Below are 22440 nucleotides of genomic sequence, written 5' to 3'. Positions count from 1 at the left end.
GGGTTAAGAGGGGACATGATTGAGGTATATAAAGTTATGAGGGGTATAGGTAGGGTAGACTGCAGGAAACTTTCCCCAGTGTCAGAGGGAGATAAAACCAGAGGAAAGATTTACGTTAAGTGGGAAGAAATTAACAGTGGATCTGAGGGCCACCCAGTGAGAGGTGGACAGACAGTCCTTCAGTATTGTTAAAGGTTCAACAGATTTTCAGACTGTTGTAAAAACATATCTACTTCACTGATGATCAACTTGGCTGACTCAGTGAAAACCCTGGCAATGTGAAATAAGGACAGAAAACACGGGAAACACTCAGCAGGTCAGGCAGCCTCCGTGGAGAGAGAGAAACAGTTAATATTTCAGATTTGGGACCCTTCATCAGAACTGGAAACCTTTTCTCCCTGACAAAGTGTTCCAGCTCTGAAACATTAACTATTTCTCTCTCCACAGATGCTGCCTGACCTGCTGAGTGTTTCCCATGTTTTCTGTTTTTATGGCTGACTCTCAGCTCTCCTCTAAGCAGAACATTTAGTCATCAAGGGCAACTTAGCTGGGCAGTGAATGCTGACCTTGCTAGTAATGTCCTCATTAGAACTTTGGGATGGCCCAGGGTTGTGGAAGATGAGGCAGAAATTACACTTTAAGGTATTTTAAGCAACAGGAGATTCCAATTTTGAGTATTTGTGGCTGATTGATGTTTTTCCGGGAGTAATTGTGCTGTGGTTACCGTGGGACCCTGACTTGTTTCTAAAGCATAAACACAACAAATTTAAATAAGGGGAAAGAATAAAAAAAAAGACATCATGAAAAATCCTGTACAGCATTTTACAGTGTGCCCTGTCACAGACTGCATGCATAACTCACCTTATTCATTTCTCGGAATGTACCTGGGGGGAAGTTTTCAAAACCTCTTTCTTTTTCCTGTGCAGAGTGTAATTGGAAAAAGGACAGAACATCGATCTAACCTTACAAGCTGTTTCATTCACTTTGTCAATCGCTTTCCATGGCATGTTTTTATAGTTCCAGAAAGAAAGGACCACAAGATATTCATCATTACTGTCCATCACTAAGTATGCTTGTACCGACATAGCCTTTCTTCATTCTGAATGTATGAGCTTCAAATTCATGAAGGAACTTGAGCAATTCATGCCCTGAAGCACTTTACTGCCAATGAGTTACCTCTCAATTCACCACTGTAGGAAACACAATAGCCAGTTGGCATGCAGCAAGCCCCCACAAACAGCAATGATCATCTGTTTCCAGTTGAAGGGATAGGTACTGGCCTCACAACAGAGAGTTCTCCCCCCGGTGGAAGTATCAGTTGGGATTTTTACATCCACTTGGGAGGGCAGAGGTTCAACATCTCATCCAAAAGGCAAGACCTCCAACAATGCAGCACACCCTCAGTCAGTCTAGACAGGTCTAGATCTTTGAAATGAGTCTTGATGCATCAGCGGAGACCCCAGAGACTGCAGACGCTGGACTCTGGAGCAACACGCAATCTGCTGGAACTCAGCAGGTTGAGCAGCATCTGTGGGGGGGGAGTGGGGGAAAGAATTCTTGACAATTCGGGTCGAAACCCTATCCAAAATGTCAACAATTCCTTTCCTCCCACAGTTGCTGCTTGACCCGCAACTTGATCCAGCAGATTGATGCAACAGCCTTTGGACTAGAAGGTGAGAATGTTCCCAATGAATCATAGTTTCTTCCACAATCCCTGTCCTCACCAGATATTCACACTGGTATGATTAATAAACATCAACATAGCATCACTTGAGGGGCTATCCTTCACTTCCACTGCTCTCAGGAAAATATTCTTTTAAATCTTCCCTATTAAGTGCTTAATTCAATTATGAATGTTCTCTGGCGATTCTTTTCATTGGCAAATAAACTTGTTTATATACATACTTATTATGCACATCCCTTAATACTTTAAAAGTCCTGCACTGTGCTTTTTTTTAATTTTCAAAGGTCAATGATAAGGGAAATCATATGAATTCCCCTTAGGCCATGACCATAACAGAGAGCTCTGAACTCCATAGTGATCCATGATATCTAATGCAGTAAAGTCTGTTGGAAATAAGGGCTGGGAAATTGTTCTGCACCGCAAGCAAATTTGATCAGTGTCCAATTTATTGCTCTCAAGTCTGCTCTTCTCATCCTCGGCAATAAAGAGACCTCGCCCCCCCCCCCCCCCCGACACAACTGCACCAACATTCACTGTTATAAAACTGAAAATTCTTACAGAGTTTGATGTGGTAAATTCAAAGCTGGTGTTTCCTGTCTCAGTTAATGGGTCCCAGTCTCAGAATAAGTAGTTAGGCATTCAATAAAGTCCCTCATGATAGGCTCATCCAGAAGATTAAGATGCATGGGTTCCAGGGTGACTTGGCTGTTTGAATTCAGAATTGGCTTGCCCATAGGGTAGTGGTCAATGGGACTTATTCTGGCTGGAGGTCCGTGACTAGTGGTTTTCAGCTGGGATCCGTACTGGGACCTCTGCTGTCTGTGATATGTATAAATGACATGGGTGAAAACGTGGAAGGGTGGGTTAGTAGGTTTGCAGATGATACAAAGATTGGTGGCATTGTGGATAGTGCAGAAGATTGCCAAATCGGGATATAGATGTGGGCAGAGAAATGGCAGATGGAGTTTAATCCGGGCAAGTGTGAGGTGTTGCACTTTGGGAGATCAAATGTAAAGGGACAGTACACAGTTAATGTCAGGACTCTTAGCAGCACTGATGTACAAAGGGATCAGGGGGTCCAAATCCATAGCCCCTTGAAAGTGGCTATAAAAGTTGATAGGGTGGTAAAGACAGCATTGGACATGTTTGCCTTCATTAGATGAGGCAGTGAGTTCGAGTTGGGAAGTTATGTTGCAGCTTTACGAAGCTCTGGTTGGGCCACATCTGGAGTATTGCATTCAATCTGGTCACCCCATTGTAGGAAGGGTGTGGAGGCTTTGGAGAGTGTGCAGAAGATGTTCTCCTGGATTAGAGGACAGGTGCAATAAGGAGAAGTTCGACAAATGAGGCTTGTTTTCTCTGGTGGTGGAGGCTGAGGGGAAGCATGATAGAAGGTTATAAAATTATGAGAGGGATACAGTAGACAGCTGGTATCTTTGTCCCAGGGTCGAAATGTCTGATCTAGAGGAAATGCATTTAAGGTGAGAGAGGGAAAATCAAAGGAGATGTGTGGGGCAGGATGGGGTGGGTGCCTGGAATGTGCTGCCAGGGGTAGGGGTGGAGGCAGATACGATAGAGGCGTTCAAGAGGCTCTTAGATAGGTACGTGAATATGCAGAGAATGGAGGGAGATGGACATTACACAGGCAGAAGGGATTAGTTTAATTAGACATCATTAGCTTAATTAGTTCAGCACAACATGGTGAGCCTCAGGGCTTGTTCCTGTGCTGTACTGTTCTATGTTCTAATAAGATTTTGGCCATTCAGATAAGAAGAACTTTCCTCACCCAGAATGTGATAAATCTTTGGAATTCTCAACCCAGGAGGGCTCAGTCACTGAGCCTACTCTAGTCAGAGACAGATAGGAATTGGGGCAAAGTCTCCAAATAAGAGTTCCGCCATTCAGGACTGAGATAAGAAGACATTCCTTTACCCAGAGAAGAGTGAATCTTTGGCGTTCTTCACCCAAGAGGGCTGTCAAGGCTTGGTTGCTCAGTATATTCAAGACAGATTGATTTTTAGACATTAATGGAATCAGCAGACGTAAAGTTAGTGCAGGAGCATGGTGCTGTGATGTAGGAATGGCAGAGCAGGCATGAGAACCATAATGCTTCCATTTCTCATTTCCTTATGAAGCTAAAATATCCTGAGGTACTTCCCAGGAAAATCTAAATAGTGGGCATAGAGCCACATGGGGAGACACTGGGATAGGGATGAAAAGCTCGGTCGAAGGATTATCTTTAGGGAGGAGAGATGAAGAGGTTTAGGGGAGTTCAAGAGCTGGGGGCCAGGCAGCTGAAGGCGTGGTGGAGCAATTAAATTCACATGCCGTAATTCCCCTCCTGATACACCTGTTTGGGTGATGCCATGTCCTTAACCCCTTTGTCTCCCAACTCCTCTTTACTCTTCCTTAAAACCTCCCTCCTTATTTGTTGGTCACCTGATCTAATACCCCCTCATGAGGCGGTCTCGGATCCCCATGGAGTTCTGCACAACACTCCAGTGTGTTAAATGCACCATGGAAATGGCAGCTACCATTTCTGTTGATGTACAACAAGGCAAATGTTGACCCTCAGACTTAAAGGAGGACCCGAAACTGGGGCCAGCCAGGTCAGACCATCACTGATCAATCCAATCAGGTCAGGAGACAGATCTGAGACAGATCCAATCCAATCAGGTCAGGAGACAGATCTGAGGCAGATGTGGAGACAGAGACAGAGTTACTGTTTCAGGCTGACGCACATGATTCTGATGAAGGACAGTCAACTGGAAATGTTAATTCTGTCTCTCTCCCTCGAGATGCTGCCTGACCTGCTGAGTGCCTTCACCACTCTCTGAGTTTATCTCAGATTTCCAGCATTGTTTTGGACTTTGATTACTGGGAATTCAGAAGATTCTTGCTCCAGAGGGTAGGGGAGGAGTGTGGAACTTGCCCCCACAGGGTGGCGTCGAGGTGATGACCAGAGATGGATTTGCAGGGAAGCTGGATGAAGATATGAAGAAAAGAGGGAGAGAAGGAGAGGGTGATGGGGGTGAGACGGAGACGGGGAAGAAGGATGGTGTGGAGCAGAAATACCAGCACAGAGCAGAGGGGCCAAACGGCCTGTTTCTGTACCGCATGTGTAATTCTAACAAGCTATCTGAATCTCTAAATTTTTAACTTAATAGGGAAATCTGATGGCAGCTGATTATGCATTTGTATGAAAGCTGCCCTATAAATAGTTGCAGTTTGAGTTATTTTGGGTTACAGAGGGAATCTCTGTGAAAGGCCCTGAGCTAGAGTGAATTCTCCTGCAACACACAGTCACGAATAGTTTCACACATGGCAGGTAACGTGGCTGTGCAGCACAGGAGGGGATTCTGCAGGAGCAGTCCGAAACCCCTCCCTGTGGGGGGAGTTCCCCATTCTCCCCCTTCTCCACAGCAAGACTCTTCCGAATTCCCTGTCATCACAAGGTGCAGCTGCTGGTAACAAAAACCAGAGGTTCCTCTGCTTACTTTAATGAGAAGCCTTGCTTCAAAACGTCCAACTGCATCATCCAGTAGACAGAGGAAGCTAAACCGTGCTCTACACAATAACGGACATTCTCAATTTTACATATTGCAACAGCTACAACGGGCATTTAGATAGCATCTTTAACTGGACCCATGTTCAGGGGGGTGAGCAAACATTTGATCACAGAGGGAGATCTTAGAGGCAGAGAAGCTTAAGGAGGAAAATCCAGAGCTCAGGGTCAAGGTAGCTAAAGGCATGGCTGCCAATGGTGGAGTCATTAAACTCCAGCATGATCAGAAGATTCACGAGGACGTTACGAGGACTGGAGGGCTTGGGTTATAAGGACAGGCTGGATAGACTAACACTTTTTTCCCTGGAGGGTAGAAGGCTGAGGGGACCTTATGGAGGTTTATAAAATCATGAGGAGCATAGAAGATCAGTAGCCTGGGTAGAGGGCTCCAAAACTAGAGGGCATAGGTTTAAGGTGAGAGGGGAAAGATTTAAAGGGGACCCGAGGAGCAACTTTTCCAATAGAGGGCGGTGGTTATATGGAACGAGCTGCCAGAGGAAGTGGCGGGTACAATTATGACATTTAAAAGGCATTTGGACAAGTTCGTGGATAGGGAAGGTTTAGAGAGCTATGGACCAAATGCAGGCAAATGGGACTAGCTCAGGTAGGCAACCTGGTCAGCATGGACGTGTTGGGCCAAAGGGCCTGTTTCCATGTTGCGTGACTCTATGACTCTATAAGAGAGACCAAAAACCACAGGAGTGCGGAGACCTCTGAGGGTTGTAGGACTGGACGAGACGGCAGAGATTGGGAAGCGTGAGGCACCGGCAAAGATTTGAAAACATGGATGAGAGATTTTTAAAGCCAAGGACCTACTTAACCAGGAGTCAGCATGGATCGTCAAGAACAGGAGTGACGGGAGGAGAGGACTTGGAGCGAGGTAGTACACTGGTAGCAGAGTTTTAGAAGATCTCAAGTTCAAGGGGAGTAGAAAGAGGAATGTTGGATTGTGGAGGTAATAAAGGTAGGGGAGTGTGTTTCAGCAGCCTACAGGCTGAGGCAGGGCGAGGTCAGGTAATGTTACAGAAGGTGGATATAGAATAATAGGGTCAGACAGCACAGAAACAGGCCCCTTGGCCCACCATGTCTATGCCAACATCATTGTCATCTCTACTAATCCCATTTTCCACCACATGGAACATAGTCCAGATTCTGCTTAACTGTTGTGAGAGTCTCTGCCTTCATCACCCACCCAGGCAGTGTGTTCCCGATCCCAACCACCCTCTGAGTGAAAAAAATCCTTAGGTCCTCTCTAAATTAAATGCTAAACCTATGTCTTCTGCTACAGCGAATAGTTTTTTCACTATCTATTCTACCTAGGCCATTCGTAATGTTGTATATCAGGTCCCCTCTCAGCTTCCTCTACTGCTAGGACAAGGAACCCAGTCTCTCCTCATCACTGAAACACTCTATCCCAGATAACAGCCTTGTGAGTCTCTTCTGAACCTTCTCCAGTGTAGTCACATCCTTCCTGTAGTGACCAGAACTGTGCAGTATTCCAGTTGTGGTCTAACCAAAGTTTTATAACAAACAGTAAGTACAAATCCCTGTGTACACCACCTGTCTTAGGCTTCCAATCTCAAGAGCTACCCCTCACCATCACTCTCTATAACAAAGCTAATTTTAGATCTAATTCCGAAGCTTATCTCAGGAGTGAAAGGCAACAATACATGGTTTGCAAACAATCTTCAACTTTTGGTGGCATATGTTTTCAATAACAGCGAGTTATTTGATCTTCAACACTTTATTTATTCAACTGGAAACACTTTCTTGTTGTACAGAAACCCAGGCTGCAAGTGCCATGTGTTTTCAGTCAGTGTTAAGGTTTGTATAAACCAAGTAGGATTTCTTTGCTGCACTTATAAGGTCCAGCTAAATGCATGTCAACGTTTGAAACTCTATCAATAAAAGAGGAGCATTACTTGTGAACTGACCATTGGAGAGTAAACCAAATTTGCTGTCTGGAAATAGGCCGATCCATTTCCTTTCAGAAAAGGAATCTGCCCGCCACACCAGGTGGATTTAGCTGGGTAGCCCTTCCTGTCCAGGTTCATACGTGACTTCTGTCCCCACCAACCTGCCCCTGAAATGACCCAGTGACACATGAAATCCCAGCAAGGATAAGAAATCCCAACTTTCTCTGGACACAGCATCCCAAGAACGAACATTTAAAATCTTAAATGAACTAAGACTCCTCAATGATTTATACCAATTTCATTGCAGGAGGCAACCATTTCCACATCAGCTCACATCTGCAACAGAGAGGACCATAAAAGTCAAAGGCCAACCAGCCCCTCAGATCTCTTCTATCATTCACTGAGGTTACGACTGATCTGTGCTATGACTCTATCTACCCAACTTCGTTCAGTAAACCACTGCAGAAGGGGCATTCGACTGTGTGAGGTGCCACCTTTAGGATGATACAAGGCCTCTTCTGTCCTTTCAGGTGGAGACCATGGCAGGAGAGGAGGGGATCCAGACCCTAGCCCTAACCACAACCATCCTGTACCCGAGTTTATCCCTCAGTCAACACTACTGAAACATTATTTGGTCATTTTTACCCCATGGATCTCATCGAGTCACACAACACAGAAACAGGACCTTTGGCCTGCTGAGTCCGCACTGACCATCAAACGCCTGTTTTCCCTAATTCCACACTATTCTCCCCATATTCCCATCAGCTTCCCCCCAGATTCTACCCCTCACCCACACACTGGGGACAATTCACAGTGGCCAACTAACTCACGGACCCCCACGCCTTTGGGATGTGGGAGGAAACTGGAGCACCCGGGGGAAACCCACACAGTCACGGGGAGAATGTGCAAACTCCACACAGACAGCACCCGAGGTTGGGATTGAACCCCGGCGTCTGGTGCTGTGAGGCAGCGGGTCTGTTCACCAGCGTGCCCAAGCACGTTGCCATCAGTGGGATCTTGCTGTGCATGGATTGGCTGCTGTGTTTCCTGCATTGAGTGACTGCACTTTACAAGCATTCTATTGCCTCTGCAGGCCAACGTGAAAGGAATGGTAAAAGTTCTTCAAAAGTGTAGCTCTTCCTTATTACCTCCGTCCCACAAAAATCTATCTTAAAGAGAGTTCGGTAGACTCATCAAGCAGGAACCTCCAACAGATGGGTCACGCTTTGCAGTGCCAAGACACAGTTCAAAGGTTTCATCACATGGCCTCTGCCATTGGCTGCTCAGCTGATCTATCATCAAGATGCTCCACCTATCCACCCACCCACAGCCAATCACAAACCAAGAAAATCATTTCATGACCTTATTGGATGACCTTTGGCTGTCAGTCAATGTCTCCCACTGCCAACATTCTTTGATAATGGAATGAAACTTGGTCAAAGGAATCAAAAAAAAAGAACTTTTTTCCCCAGTGCTCCAGAGATTTTGCAGAAAATTGCTTTTAATTCCTGGAGAATCCAGAACAATGCTGGAAGTTGCCAACCCCAGCTGCAGGGCACAACACAAGATTGTACTTGCTTTGCAAAAAGCAGAAAGGGTGGTTTTCTGCTGACCATTGTGTTACTCTTCCCACTTGGAAAACTGCTGGTGTGGCATTTGATTCAAAAACAAAACGCAGACATCCGATTTCATGTGCGGATTCAGGAACCACACATCTGGATGTATCTTTGAGCTTGTTGGTTTTGGCAGCTTCTTGCCAATGGAAACAAAAATATGAAGCTGGGAAGCCTTATGGAGTTGCCTTCCTGCTGCAGTGCTTTTGTTTATCTGCAGCAAGTTTTCTGTAAATTGATACCAAGAGATGCAGAACAGAGACCTTTCTATTTAACTGCAAGAATAATACCAGAACACAGAGGTTTTAACTATCAGGAAACAGCTGAGTTTGCCTGTTAGAGGTCTTGGAAATTATGTGGCGCTCATGTGGGTACAGACTGACTCTTAACTTCTTGCATAGAAACATAGAAAACCTACAGCACAATTCAGGCCCTTCGGCCCACAAAGCTGTGCCAAACATGTCCCTACCTTAGAAATTACTAGGCTTACCCATAGCCTTCTATTTTTATAAGCTCCATGTACCTATCCAAAGGTCTCTTAAAAGACCCTATCGTATCCGCCTGCACCACCGTTGCCGGCAGCCCGTTCCACGCACTCACCACTCTCTGAGTAAAAAACTTACCCCTGACATCTCCTCTGTACCTACTCCCCAGCACCTTAAACCTGTGTCCTCTTGTGGCAACCATTTCAGCCCTGGGGAAAAGCCTCTGACTATCTACCCAATCAATGCCTCTCATCATCTTATACACCTCTCTCAGAGGTCACCTCTCATCCTCCGTCGCTCCAAGGAGAAAAGGCCGAGTTCACTCAATCTGTTTTCATAAGGCATGCTCCGCATTCCAGGCAACATCCTTGTAAATCTCCTCTGCACCCTTTCTATGCCTTCCACATCATTCCTGTAGTGAGGCAACCAGAACTGAGCACAGTACTCCAAGTGGGGTCTTATTACAGCTTAGGAGGAGGCTATTTGGCGCTTTGTGTCTATGCCGGCTCTCAGGGGAACAATCAGGGGGGCCTCATCTGAATGGTCCATGAACACTACCTCGTTATTCCTTTTTTTGCATTATTTATTTATTTTTGTAATTTATAGTAAATTTTATGTCTTTGCAGTGTACTGCTGCTGCAAAACAACACATTTCACATCATATAAGTCAGTGATAATAAACCTGATTCTGATTCTGAATCTGATTCTGATTCCCATTCACCCCTCTCCTTGTATTGGAATTGGGATCAGTTTATTATCGTCACAGGTACCGAGGTACAGTGAAAAACTTGCTTTGCCTGCCATCCATACAGATCATTTCATTACACAGTGTATTGAGGTAGTACAAGGGAAAACAATAACAGAATGCAGAACAAAGTGTGACAGTGACAGAGAAAGTGCAGTGCAGGCAGACAATAAGGTGCAAGGCCATAACGAGGTAGATTGTGAGGTCAAGGTATTGAACCTTACAAAGCTGCTGTAAAGGCAAATCAAAATCAGAACATGATGGAACCACTGAGCAAGGCAGGCAAAGATATGTCCAGATAAAACTATTCACATTTCAGGTATCATCCCTTGTAACATCTGTGCCTCAAACATTAGCAATCCTCCTTTCCCCACAGGTCCAGCCCGACTTGCTGTAGACTTACAACTTATTCTCTCTCACATGCTCATCATTTTCCCATTGATTCTTTTTGCTACCAACTAAATCAAGGGGCACGTTACAGCAACCAATTAACCCACCACATGTCTTTGGGACGAAGGAGGAATCCAGAGCACCTGGGGGAAACCCACGCAGTCGTGGAGGGAATGTGCAAACTCCACACAGAGAGCAGCCGAGGTCACGATCGAACCCGGGTCTCTGGAGCTGTGAGGCAGCGGCACTAACCGCTGCACAGCTGTGTGGGAAGTATTTGAAAACTAGAGAACATAAATATCAGAGGGTCACTAATAAATTCAGTTGAGAATTCAGGAGATAATTCTTTATAATTCTTTCCACAGCAATTGGGGAGAATGTGGAATGGCTCTCACAGGGAGGGACTGAGCTAAAGAGCAGGGCTGGGGTTAAAGGAAAGCTGATAACAACACGAGGGGGGGTAGGGGAGAGAGAGAGAGAGATGGTGATGGGGGATGGAGAGTCTGGTGTGGGGCAGAGGCACCAGTACACATCAGAGGGGCTGAATGGCCTATTTCCATGCTGTGGAATCACCAACCACACCAAACCCATCATAACTTTAACATCTGGGTCACCTCTAAATCTTCAACCTTCTGGAGTGAAGGGCCCAGTATGTTCAGCTGCAACCCATAGGGTCTGGTGTCATCCTCGAACAGCATTTCTGCATCTTTGCTAATGCCTTGAGGTGTCTCCCGTCCAGTGAAGGTGGGGCTACAGGTGTGGTCCAGTGGTGGGGCTACAGGTGTGGCCCAGTGGTGGGGCTACAGGTGTGGCCCAGTGGTGGTGGGGCTACAGGTGTGGCCCAGTGGTGGGGCTACAGGTGTGGTCCAGTGGTGGGGCTACAGGTGTGGCCCAGTGGTGGGGCTACAGGTGTGGTCCAGTGGTGGGGCTACAGGTGTGGCCCAGTGGTGGTGGGGCTACAGGTGTGGTCCAGTGGTGGGGCTACAGGTGTGGCCCAGTGGTGGGGCTACAGGTGTGGTCCAGTGGTGGTGGGGCTACAGGTGTGGCCCAGTGAAGGTGGGGCTACAGGTGTGGCCCAGTGAAGGTGGGGCTACAGGTGTGGTCCAGTGGTGGGGCTACAGGTGTGGCCCAGTGAAGGTGGGGCTACAGGTGTGGTCCAGTGGTGGGGCTACAGGTGTGGTCCAGTGGTGGTGGGGCTACAGGTGTGGTCCAGTGAAGGTGGGGCTACAGGTGTGGCCCAGTGGTGGGGCTACAGGTGTGGCCCAGTGGTGGGGCTACAGGTGTGGTCCAGTGGTGGGGCTACAGGTGTGGTCCAGTGAAGGTGGGGCTACAGGTGTGGCCCAGTGGTGGGGCTACAGGTGTGGCCCAGTGAAGGTGGGGCTACAGGTGTGGTCCAGTGGTGGGGCTACAGGTGTGGTCCAGTGGTGGTGGGGCTACAGGTGTGGCCCAGTGAAGGTGGGGCTACAGGTGTGGTCCGGCCAAGGACCTGCTGGGCCAACGTGTAGAAATGAGAGAATGCGACATTTCCAGAGGTTCACTGCACCACCTGCAACAACTTCGGAGGCTGGAACTGAGCTGACCACATTCATCCCGCACCCAAAAACCATTTGCTCTCAAAATTGGCTCAGTCACAATCTGGGATAAACTTCAAGCTGCCAGAACCGAAGGCGCAGCTGGTCGAGCCGCTGCCTCACAGCTCCAGAGACCTGGGTTCAATCCTGACCTCAGCTGCTCTCTCTGCATGAAGTTTGTACGTTCTCCCTGTGACACGCGGGTTTCCTCCCACGTCCCACTCCCACTTACTCTATAAGTTAGTGGGAGTGGGACATGGTACTGTGGGAGCATTGTACTGTGAGGGGCAGTACTGAGGGAGCGCTGTACTGTGAGGGGCAGTACTGAGGGAGCGCTGTACTGTGAGGGGGCAGTACTGTCAGAGGGGTGGTACTGAGGGAGTACAGCAGTGTGAAGGCATCAGTGACGAGTGCTGTACTTTTGGACAGGCTGTACCGTTAAGAATTACCGTGTGAGGAGCGCTGCAGTGTAAGGGGACATGTTTCCTCGCAGCGAGTTGCTGAGATCTGGGACTGACTGGGTGAAAGAGTGGTGGAAGCAGGTTCGACAGGACCTCTGGGTGTGGGGAGCCGACGAGGGGCGCAAGAGAAGAGCCGGCGTGAGACTAACTGCACAGCTCAATGAGCTGAGTGGCATTCCCCTTGTTCGATATGCATTGACGGTGGAGGATGTGGGAGCTAGCTCCTCCTCTGACCCTGCTCTCTCCTCCAGGGAAAGTTCTTATTTCAGTGAGTTGGGTGAGGAAAGTTGCTCTGGAGGAGGTGTGTGCACGATGCTGATGCTGTGCCCCTGTGCCGCACGACACCAGACCATCTGGACCGATGCACGTCCCTCTCACTCTGTCACAGAGGGAAAGGACAAGGTTCCAGCTGCACTTCACAAACAACTGCTTAACAACACCAACAAACAAGGTAAGGACAGAACCTTGTAATTTAACAAAAAAAATACCATGAGCAATGACATTTAATTTTGTTTCGAGGGTATGATTACCATCATTATTTCTGTGGTCGGTTAGGGTAAAAGCCATAATCTCAAGGTTACTGGGTTCCAAACCACAGAGCGATACAACAAACAGCTGGCAAAACACATCCAGGATATAATTACATCATGCTTCTCAACCATGTTTTTGTTACGACCATGACTCAGTCTATTATTAATAGTTTTTTTCAACAGAACTCGATGTACATTTGTCAGAATGACGGAGGTCGTTAGCCCCTATCCCACAACAATTATCGGGATCCAAAGAGGGTTAACCTCCACGGACAGTGTCACTGCTCCAGAGACATGAAGGACTTTGAGCTCAGGAGAAATGAACCGCTTGGGCTGATGAGCTGGATTCCTGGAGGGCATTAGATTTAAGATCATTAAGAGAATAACGAAAGGGATTTAAAAATATAATTACTTCAGAAACTGTGGCTGAATGGAAGGTCAAACAGAAGAGAAAGTAGGGGGAGAGAGAACAAAAAAAGGGAAAGAGAAAGAGAGAGAAAAATAGGGAAAAAACGGAAAGGAGAAGCAATCCTCACCATCGAATGTTGCAAACATCAAGGGAAGCCTTCCACCAATTGTCCATTCTCATGGATATCAGCAACCAGGTGTGGGGGGAATGTGGAGCTTTCTCACCCATGGGTGGTGGAGGTAAAGAGCAAAGATTCATTCAAGGTGAAAGCGGTAATACAAAGAACACTGTGGAGTGTTGGATCGTAGGTTGATTGGGGGAGGTGCAGATGTGGAGTAGGAACACTGGCACCAAATAGAGGGGCCGAATGGCCTGTTTCTGTGCTGTAAGTACTTTGAACACACAGGGAATCCACCAATCAGAGCGAATATCTGCCCGGAATTGGCAGACTGATCAGTATGCAATAAAAATCTGCTGGAGGAACTCAGTGGGTCAAGCAGCATCTGTGGGAGCAGAGGGATCGTTGATGTTTTGGGTGGAAACCCTGCATCAGGACTGAACTCGTCTTCACTGCCATCTTACCAAGACTGAGATCAGTACTCAAATTCAATACACTCTGCTAGACCCTCTGTGACCAAGCTCCTTCTCCACCACTGACACTCCAAGCTCAACATGGCTGCAGATGCTGGAATCTGGAGCACAAATCAACCCACTGGAAGAACTCAGTGGGTCAGGCAGCAGCTGTGGGGGGAAACGGACAGTCGAATGTTTGGGTTGAGACCCTTCACCTGGCTGCAGGGTCTCTCACTCACATATAGGGATGATGTAGCAACACACTGAGCTCTCTGGCATCTAAGGGATGTGCAGTAAGCACAAAACTGTATGTGCATCCACACAGTCACAAACTGCACACCACAACATAGGCACTGTAGTGTAGTGGTTGGCGTAATGCTATTACAGCACCGGTGACCTGGGTTCAATTCCGGCCACTGTCTGTAAGGAGTTTGTATGTTCTCCCCGTGTCTGCGTGGGTTTCCTCCGGGTGCTCCGGTTTCCTCCCACATTCCAAAGACGTACGGGTTAGGAAGTTGTGGGCGTGCTACGTTGGCACTGGAAGCGTGGCGACACTTGCAGGCTGCCCCCAGAACACTCTACGCAAAAAGATGCATTTCACTGTGTGTTTCAATGTACATGTGACTAGTAAAGAAATCTTATCTTATCTTATCTTATAAAGTATCAGTATAAATCTACCCTGAACTGCGAAATGGCTTCAGAATATAATTCAGGGAATACCCAGATGTATGAAAGAATTAGGAGGTACTTTTAAGTTTGTAAATCTACTTCTTTCTTTCCTCCACTAAAATGCAAAGCACGGCTTCATCTTCATTTTCCCAAGTCCCAAGTCGAGTTTACTGTCATGTGCACAAGTACGGTGAGGTACAGGTACAGTGAAACACTTGCTGCAGCATCACAGGCACGTACTGTAGGTACAGACAACACACAGGTGTTACACAGCAATATTCATGAAATGTTCAGTCCCATATGGAGATATTAGGAGAAATGACTAAAGGTTTTGTCAGAGAGGCAAGTCTTAAAGGAGGAAAGAGAAGCAGGAAGGTTCTGAGAGGGAATTGCAGAGCTCAGGACCCAGGCAGTTGAAGGTACAGACACTAATGATGAACAAGTATATCTGAGGCCGTGCGTGAGACCAGAGGTGGAGGCCGGCACCGAGAATCAGCATTTTCCCTCGAGCAGACTTTCAGAATTTACCAGCTAGGATCTGTGGCCGTTGTAGGAGCAGACTCATTCAACATTTAAACCACTCTGGTCTCCTGGTCAGGCACCACTTGTCCACAGTGTGGCTCATCTATGGCAGTGTTAGACCCACTCGTTTTCTAGGAGCATCCTGGATGGATACAGTCCTGGAGGTCCCACTGCTTGTTCCCCCGTCTGCAGCAGCCCTGCCTCCCTGCTGCATCGATTGGTCACCCAACCCTCCTGTTGCCCTGCCTCCCTTCACCACTCAGAAGTGAACGGAACCTGTTTTATCCACACCAGAGATAAGTGGCTTTCAGTCAGTCTTATGCACTCATCACCAATTAATAAACAAAAAGGTAATAAAAGAAAACTGCACATCTCTGTATTTTTTCCATGTCCAGGAGATTATCCAGGAATTTCTGGAGACTGCAAAAATTCTGGAAAGACTGGCAGGGATGCAGCCTGCCTTCCGATGGAGAGGGATTGGAAAATATTTACCTCCACAAACTTTCCCATTGAATCTCTCGCAGACCCAGTCTTGGCACTCACACCGGGAGCCGTAGAACCTCCCCGGCTCGCTGACAAGGCAGACGCACCTTCCACATTCACACCACCCTCGCCCGCTGCAGATCAAACCATCCCGAGACCGGCACTGGGTTTCCGATTCCCTCGCCGAGAGCTGACAGGGACCAGAGAGGTTCCTTCGCATCACATCACCAGCAAGAGAAGAACAGCAGGTTAATCCCCAGTTAGTATTCCCATTCTACATTCTTCGCGACAATAAATCATCAAAAAGCTGAACAGTGAACATTATATAAAACCTATAACTCCATCAATGCATTATTGCACAATAATAGCCGAGAGGTAATGTTGCAGCTATATAGGACCTTGGTCAGACCCCACTTGGAGTACTGCGCTCAGTTCTGGTCACCTCACTACAGGAAGGATGTGGAAGCCACAGAGAGGGTGCAGAGGAGATTTACAAGGATGCTGCCTGGAATGCGGAGCATGCCTTATGAAAGCAGGTTGAGGGAACTCAGCCTTTTCTCCTTGGAGCGACGAAGGATGAGGGGGGACCCGATAGAGGTGTATAAGATGATGAGAGGCATCGATCGGGTAGATAGTCAGAGGCTTTTCCCCAGGGCTGAATTGGTGGCCACAGGAGGACATAGGTTTAAGGTGCTGGGGAGTAGGTATAGAGGAGATGTCGTGGGTAAGTTTTTTACTCAGAGAGTGGTGAGTGTGTGGAATGGGCTGCCGGCAACGGTGCTGGAGGCGGATACGATACGGTCTTTTAAGAGACTGTTGGATAGGTACATGGAGCTGAGAAAAATAGAGGGCTGTGGGTAAGCCTAGTAATCTCTAGGGTAGGGACATTTTCGGCACAGCTTTGCGGGCCGAAGGGCCTGAATTGTGCTGTAGGGTTTCTATGTTTCTATGTTTCTAATAAGAGATTTGTACTACCACAGCACCTTTCCTGTCCCTTTCAGCATATTTCACAGTGCCACACAGCCAATTAAATACATTCTGTGTGATGCAGGGAACATGGTGGTCAATCTGTGCACAGCAGGATCCCACAAACAACAACGTGATATGGAGCAGATAACAGATAATCTGCTTTATTGGTGTCAACCTAGGTCAAATATCGCCCTCAGGTCTGGCAATCCTCTGCTCAATAGGATCCTTTCTATCTACTCGAGGGGGCAGTGGTCTCCAGTTTACACACATCCAAAGGTTGGCACCAGTGACCATGCAGCACTCCCTCAACACAGCATCGAGATCTTCAGCCTTGACCTCTGTATTCAGGTTCCTGGGGTGGGATGTGAATCCCCCTCTCAAACACCTGGCACAGAGATAACAGCGTTCCCTCTGAGCCACAGCTGTATCACTTACTGCAAATCTGGTCACTTCACTATAGAAAGGACATGATTGCACTGGAGAGCCCATGGAGGAAATTCACAATGTTGCCTGGATTGGAACATTTCAGTTATCAGGAGAGGCCGACTTTGTTTTCCCTAGAGCGGAGGGGGAAGAGGGGTGATCTGATAGAGGTGTACAAAAATGTGGGGAGATTGACAGGGTAGTTAGTAAGAATCTCTTTTCCCCATGTGGGACTGTCAAAGAGGAACAGGTCTGAGTTTGAGGGGCAGGGAGTTTAGGGAGGATCTGAGGGGGTGTTTTCACACAGAGACTGGTTGGAACTTAGAAGGCCCTGAATAAAGCGGTGGTGGTGGCAGATCTAAGAAACATCTAGACAAGCACATGAATCACCAAGGCTGAGATGGCTACAGACTACATGCTGGTAAATGGGATTAGTGTAGTCAGGTACAACAGGTGGCATGGACGTGATGGGCTGAAGGGCCTGTTTCTGTGCTGTGTGACTCTATGACTCAAAGTCATTAACAATGCGGTTCCCTCTTAACTACCCTCTGAAATGGCAGAGAAAGGTCAAGTCAAGTCGAGTTTATTGTCATGTGCACAAGTACGGTGAGGTACAGGTACAATGAAAAACTTGCTTGCAGCAGCCTCACAGGCACATAGGTACAAACAACACATCGAGCATGAATTGTACATAAATTATACATAAATTTTATCATACAGTGAAAAAAGGACTGTGCAAAAGCAAGACCTTAGTGCAAATAAAAACAGACTCAATTGAAGATAGGTCCATGGCAGTGCGAGAGGTGGTCTGCCGTGTTCCGTTGCTGAAGTGGGGTTAGGGTTGTGCAGGTCGGTCTAAGAACCCAATGGCTGTAGGAAGGTCACTGTTCTAGCAACAGTCAGGATGGTGAAGAGACCCTGGTGGCCCAGTGACACAGAGAGAACATGCAGCCTTAGAAAGTGCACTTAGAGTCATAGAGTTGTACAGCATGGAAGCAGGCCCTTCGGCCCAACTAGTACCTGCTGACCAAGGTGCCCCAATGCCCCATCCAAGCTAGTTCCATTTGCCAGCATTTGGCCCACAACATTCTAAACCTTTCCTATCCACATACCTGTCCAAGTAGCTTTTAAAAGTTATTATTGTACCTGCCTCAACTACTTCCTCTGGCAGCTCGTTCCACACACATACCACCCTTTGTGTAAAGAAGTTGTCCCTAAAGTTCCTATTAAATCTTTCCCTCTGACCTGAAACCCATGCCCTCTAGTTCTTGATTCCCCAACCCTGGGAAAAAGACTGAGTGCATTCACCCTATCTATGCCCCTCATGATTTTATACACCTCTAAAAGATCACCCCTCAGTCTCCTACGCTTCACTTCTGAAATAAAGAATTGCCTTTGTGTTTGGAGTAACTAATTGTAGAGGTAATGTATGAAAGCAAGAAATAGATTGGGTAGATGTTTATACCAACAGATGAAATAGCTTAATAAAGTATAGATTTGTAAGCTTATAAATATTTACTTTTTCTCTTGGGTTTTAAGCACTAATCAGTGTTTGTGTTTTGCTGCTAAAAATGTCTGATTATTCCAAAAGAGCTGATGAATAATTTTCCAGAGCAATTTCTTCTTGTTTCTTTGATGTTGAGGGCAGGAATTAATTCAAAAACTGAAAACAGAGATTGGTGCCTTCTTATTGGGTAGGGAAGGGTCATCAGAGTCTCGGAATCAGGCTGGGGAAGGGGTGCATCAGCCAGGCAGAATGGGCTAGGAAGCCTCCTGTTCTGACATTATCCTAAACTGGATGTAATTCCTGACTAATGAGTAAGATAAGTGATAACCTTGCTCACTTAATCACATCTCTATAATGGAAAGAGAGAGGAGATTGCAATCGTGTTTTGACATTCTCTCTCTAGCACCCGAGGTAAGGAAACACCCATCAGTTCCCAGGACCTCTCATCATTGGTTGACATGCTGGAGATGTCACGATAAAGTTTATGGGTCTAATTTTTGTTTCTGCTTCACTTCTGCCTCCAGGAACAAAGCTCAACACTGACCACCTCTTTGGAGGATGAGACGGCAAGGGAGACTTATGGGGACGTTGCTAGTGTTGGGTAGGTTTAGCTATGAGGAATGACTTGTTAGATTAAAGCTATTTTCTTATGAACCAAAGAGGCTGAGAGTTAATCAAAGTATAAAATGATAAGAGCTGGTTAGGGGGCGAGGAAGGACCCATCTCATGGAACAGAGGCGTCACTAAACTGGGTGCAAATATTGCAATAATTGGCAGAAGGATTAGATGGGAGTTATTGGGAAGTTTTCACCCAGAGCGTGATTGAAGCCTCAGTCTCCAGGGCTTGGTTGCCAGAAACCATTTCATTGGGAAAGTTCTTGATATGTTGTAGCCACGAGGCTACAAACTAAGAGCTGGGAAATGGGATTACGTTTGATCTATTTTGGGATATCATGGATACATTGGGCCAAATGGCTTCCTTCTCTACTGTAAAGGTCAATGATTCCATGAAGCTGGTGATTTCCAGTCACCAGTGCATCAAAGTGTAGAACTTCCACAGTAGTGAGGGAGAGTGGAGGGCAATGGATGGGCAGAGTGGCCAGGACAAGCATTGGTGACAACCTTGTTCTACTCCATGAACATCGCTCCCTGCTGGTTAACTCTGGCTTGGTCAGAGCCTCTGAAGGTGGGTTGGTCAGCGTGTTCACAGTGAGCCGGCCAACCATAGTGCATGTGGCCCCATGTATGGACAGGTTCAAACAGGTCCTGGGCACATAAGTCCTTCCCATAGCACTCTCCTCCACAGTGGAGCATGTGAGGAGGTCAGCTGTGTCCAAGGCTGTGTCTGTGTCCACATTGGCTGGAGGCTGAGGGACAATGAGACCAGCGTGTGGATCAGAAGGACAGTTGGGGCCAATGGATAGGTCAAGGATGATAGGACAAGGGTCAGCTAATGGGGATCGATGGGAGGGAGTGAGGGGGGTAGGGTGGGTAGCCATGGGGTGAGATCAATGGCTGCAGGGGTTTGTGGGGTTAGCAGCAGGGAGAAGTTGGTTGTCACACAGTGGAGGGAGTCGGGAGAGTCAGGTGACTACTTATGTTAAGGGGGAGCCACCTGAGTTGGGGTCCCAGAACTGTTCAGGAAAGTTCCCTCTACACTTGGTGTCACAAGTGTGTGCCATGAATGTTACATCCTCACCCTTCTTGGGATGTTCCTGGGATGAGCATTCAATGCACAGAGGACCTGGATCAAACTTCACCAATTCACGGTGAGTCCCTGCTCTTTGATTCTTGTTATTTTTCATTAACATTGGGGATTGTGCACACAGAAACACAACTCCATGTGATCCAATTTCTAGACTCTCACTTTTTGTATGTTGACTTCACCCAACTGCATTATTCCATTTTAAAACTGGCATCAAATTGATGTTTCAGAGCCAAACGACTGACCATAGCCCATAGATCTGGCTTCCCCCTTGAGTGGATGAAAGATCCTGTGCACCATCCACAGAGGGGAAGGACAGCCCTCTGCAGTGTCCTGGCCAATACCCCTCCATCAGCTTCATTCAAAAGCAAATGACGTGACCATTTTCACATAACTACTTCTGGGATCTTACGGTGCACAAGTTGGAGACTGTCTTTTCTATGCTACAACAGTGACTGCATCACAGAACTATTGTAATGATACTTGTCAGAAGCAGACACGATAGTGGAGTTTAACACACATTTAGACAGACAATAAGCACACAGGGATTGGGGGGATACGGATCCTGTGCAGGCAGATGGGATGAGGTTAATTTGGCACCATGGTCGGCACAGACACGGTGGGCTGAAGGGCCTGTTCCAGGTTCTTTCAGTTTGTCTTGTTGAGCAATGGTTCTGTGCAATGGTGTGAGTAGGACTCACTGAGGGCAGAGGAGCTAACGGTGAAAGGGATGAGGGAAGGCATTAGGGGAGGGGCACTGACACAGGGGGACTGAGGGTGGGGAGGGGTGGGGTGGGCAGAGTCGAGGAGGGGAGATCAGGGAAGCAGATACTAAAGGCAGAATGGGATTGGGGTTGGGGGGGTGGAGATGAAGGAGAGGGGGGCAAGGAAAAGGATGTGGGCAAGTCAAAGTCAAAGTCAAGTTTACTGTCAGATGCACAAGTCCATGTGTGCACAGGTGCAATGAAAAACTTGCAGCAGCGTCACAGGCACACAGCATCAGATAAGCAGCATTCACAAGGAAAATGTAAATTAAGCATAAATTATGCACAATTTTTACAAGCAAGAACACAACTTGAACAAAAGAAAACAAAGTGCATTTTAGTGCAAAGTGATCAAAGTGGTCACAGTGTTGCTAAACTGTAGTGATTAGGGTTGTGCCGGTTGGTTCAAGAACCGAATGGTTGAAGGGAAGTAGCTGTTCCTGAACCTGGTGGTGTGGGACTTCAGGCTTCTGTACCTCCTGTCCGATGGTAGCTGCAAGAAGATGGCATGGCCCAGATGATGGGGATCTTTGATGATGGATGTTGCCTTCTTGAGGCAACGCCTCCTGTAGATACCACTGATGGTGGGGAGGGATGTGTCCATGATGTATTGGGCAGAGTCCACTACTCTCTGCAACTTGAGCATGTACATAGTGTTCGTGTCCTTATGTGTGTGTGTGCGTGTGTGTGTGTGTGTGTGTGTGTGTGTGTGTGTGTGTGTGTCTGTCTGTCTGTCTGTCCATGCGTGTGTGTGTGTGTGTGTGTGTGTGTGTGTGTGTGTGTTTAGTCAGAGTGTGTCTGAGTGTGCTTGCAGCATGTTGAGTACGTGTGTGTATGTCCACATATGTGTGTGTGTTAATGTCTCCATGTCACCCTTGCCATTGCACCTAAACCCTGTGTGCTAAGACCCAGAGGAGGTTGATGTGCACCTCATAGTAAAATAATCCACACACTGGCACCTTCCACTCTCAGAAGCAAAGTGGAAGTGAGTCCCCCTCGATGCCCAGACACTGCCTGAGAAGGAGATTTAACGGGAGGACATCCTGCTCATCCAATAGTGGATCTCAGCATTTAGTTTTATTGCCCAGTGTCAACCGACGTGTTAGATTTGCTTCTTGTTTCGGTCTGCCTTTCCACAGGGGATCACTTTCTCCATCAGCCAACATGAAAAATGACCAGTTTGGTTTCCATCAACCCTTTGACTAATTTTGCCCAGTTTGGTTTCAGGCAAAAGGCTCAGCATCACCTTCTCAAGGCCAGTCGGGGATGAGTGATGAATGCTGGCCCTGCCACTCACACCCACATCCCAAGAAGAAATAAAGGAGAAACGTTGTGCCAGACTCATTAGCCGGAGTCAATTGTTGGCTTCCTGTTCATGAGGTCTAATAAATTCACTTAATTTACCACCGGGCAATTCATTTATCGTTGGTAATAAATTAATAGGCTGTAAACTAGC

At 47.2% G+C, this 22440-nt stretch overlaps 1 protein-coding gene across 1 annotated transcript in view; it reads right to left on the bottom strand.

Annotated features, from left to right (window-relative positions):
* Positions 1–22440, bottom strand: part of itgbl1 (integrin, beta-like 1) — a 111353-nt gene that overhangs the window by 87614 nt on the left and 1299 nt on the right. The window contains 1 exon segment of the mRNA XM_052026320.1: positions 15626–15828. Coding sequence (XP_051882280.1) covers positions 15626–15828 — 203 coding nt within the window.

Source organism: Pristis pectinata, chromosome 11 (genome assembly GCF_009764475.1).
Source record: "Pristis pectinata isolate sPriPec2 chromosome 11, sPriPec2.1.pri, whole genome shotgun sequence".
In the NCBI taxonomy this organism is placed as follows: domain Eukaryota; kingdom Metazoa; phylum Chordata; class Chondrichthyes; order Rhinopristiformes; family Pristidae; genus Pristis; species Pristis pectinata.
This window is presented reverse-complemented; position numbering and strand designations above follow the sequence as displayed.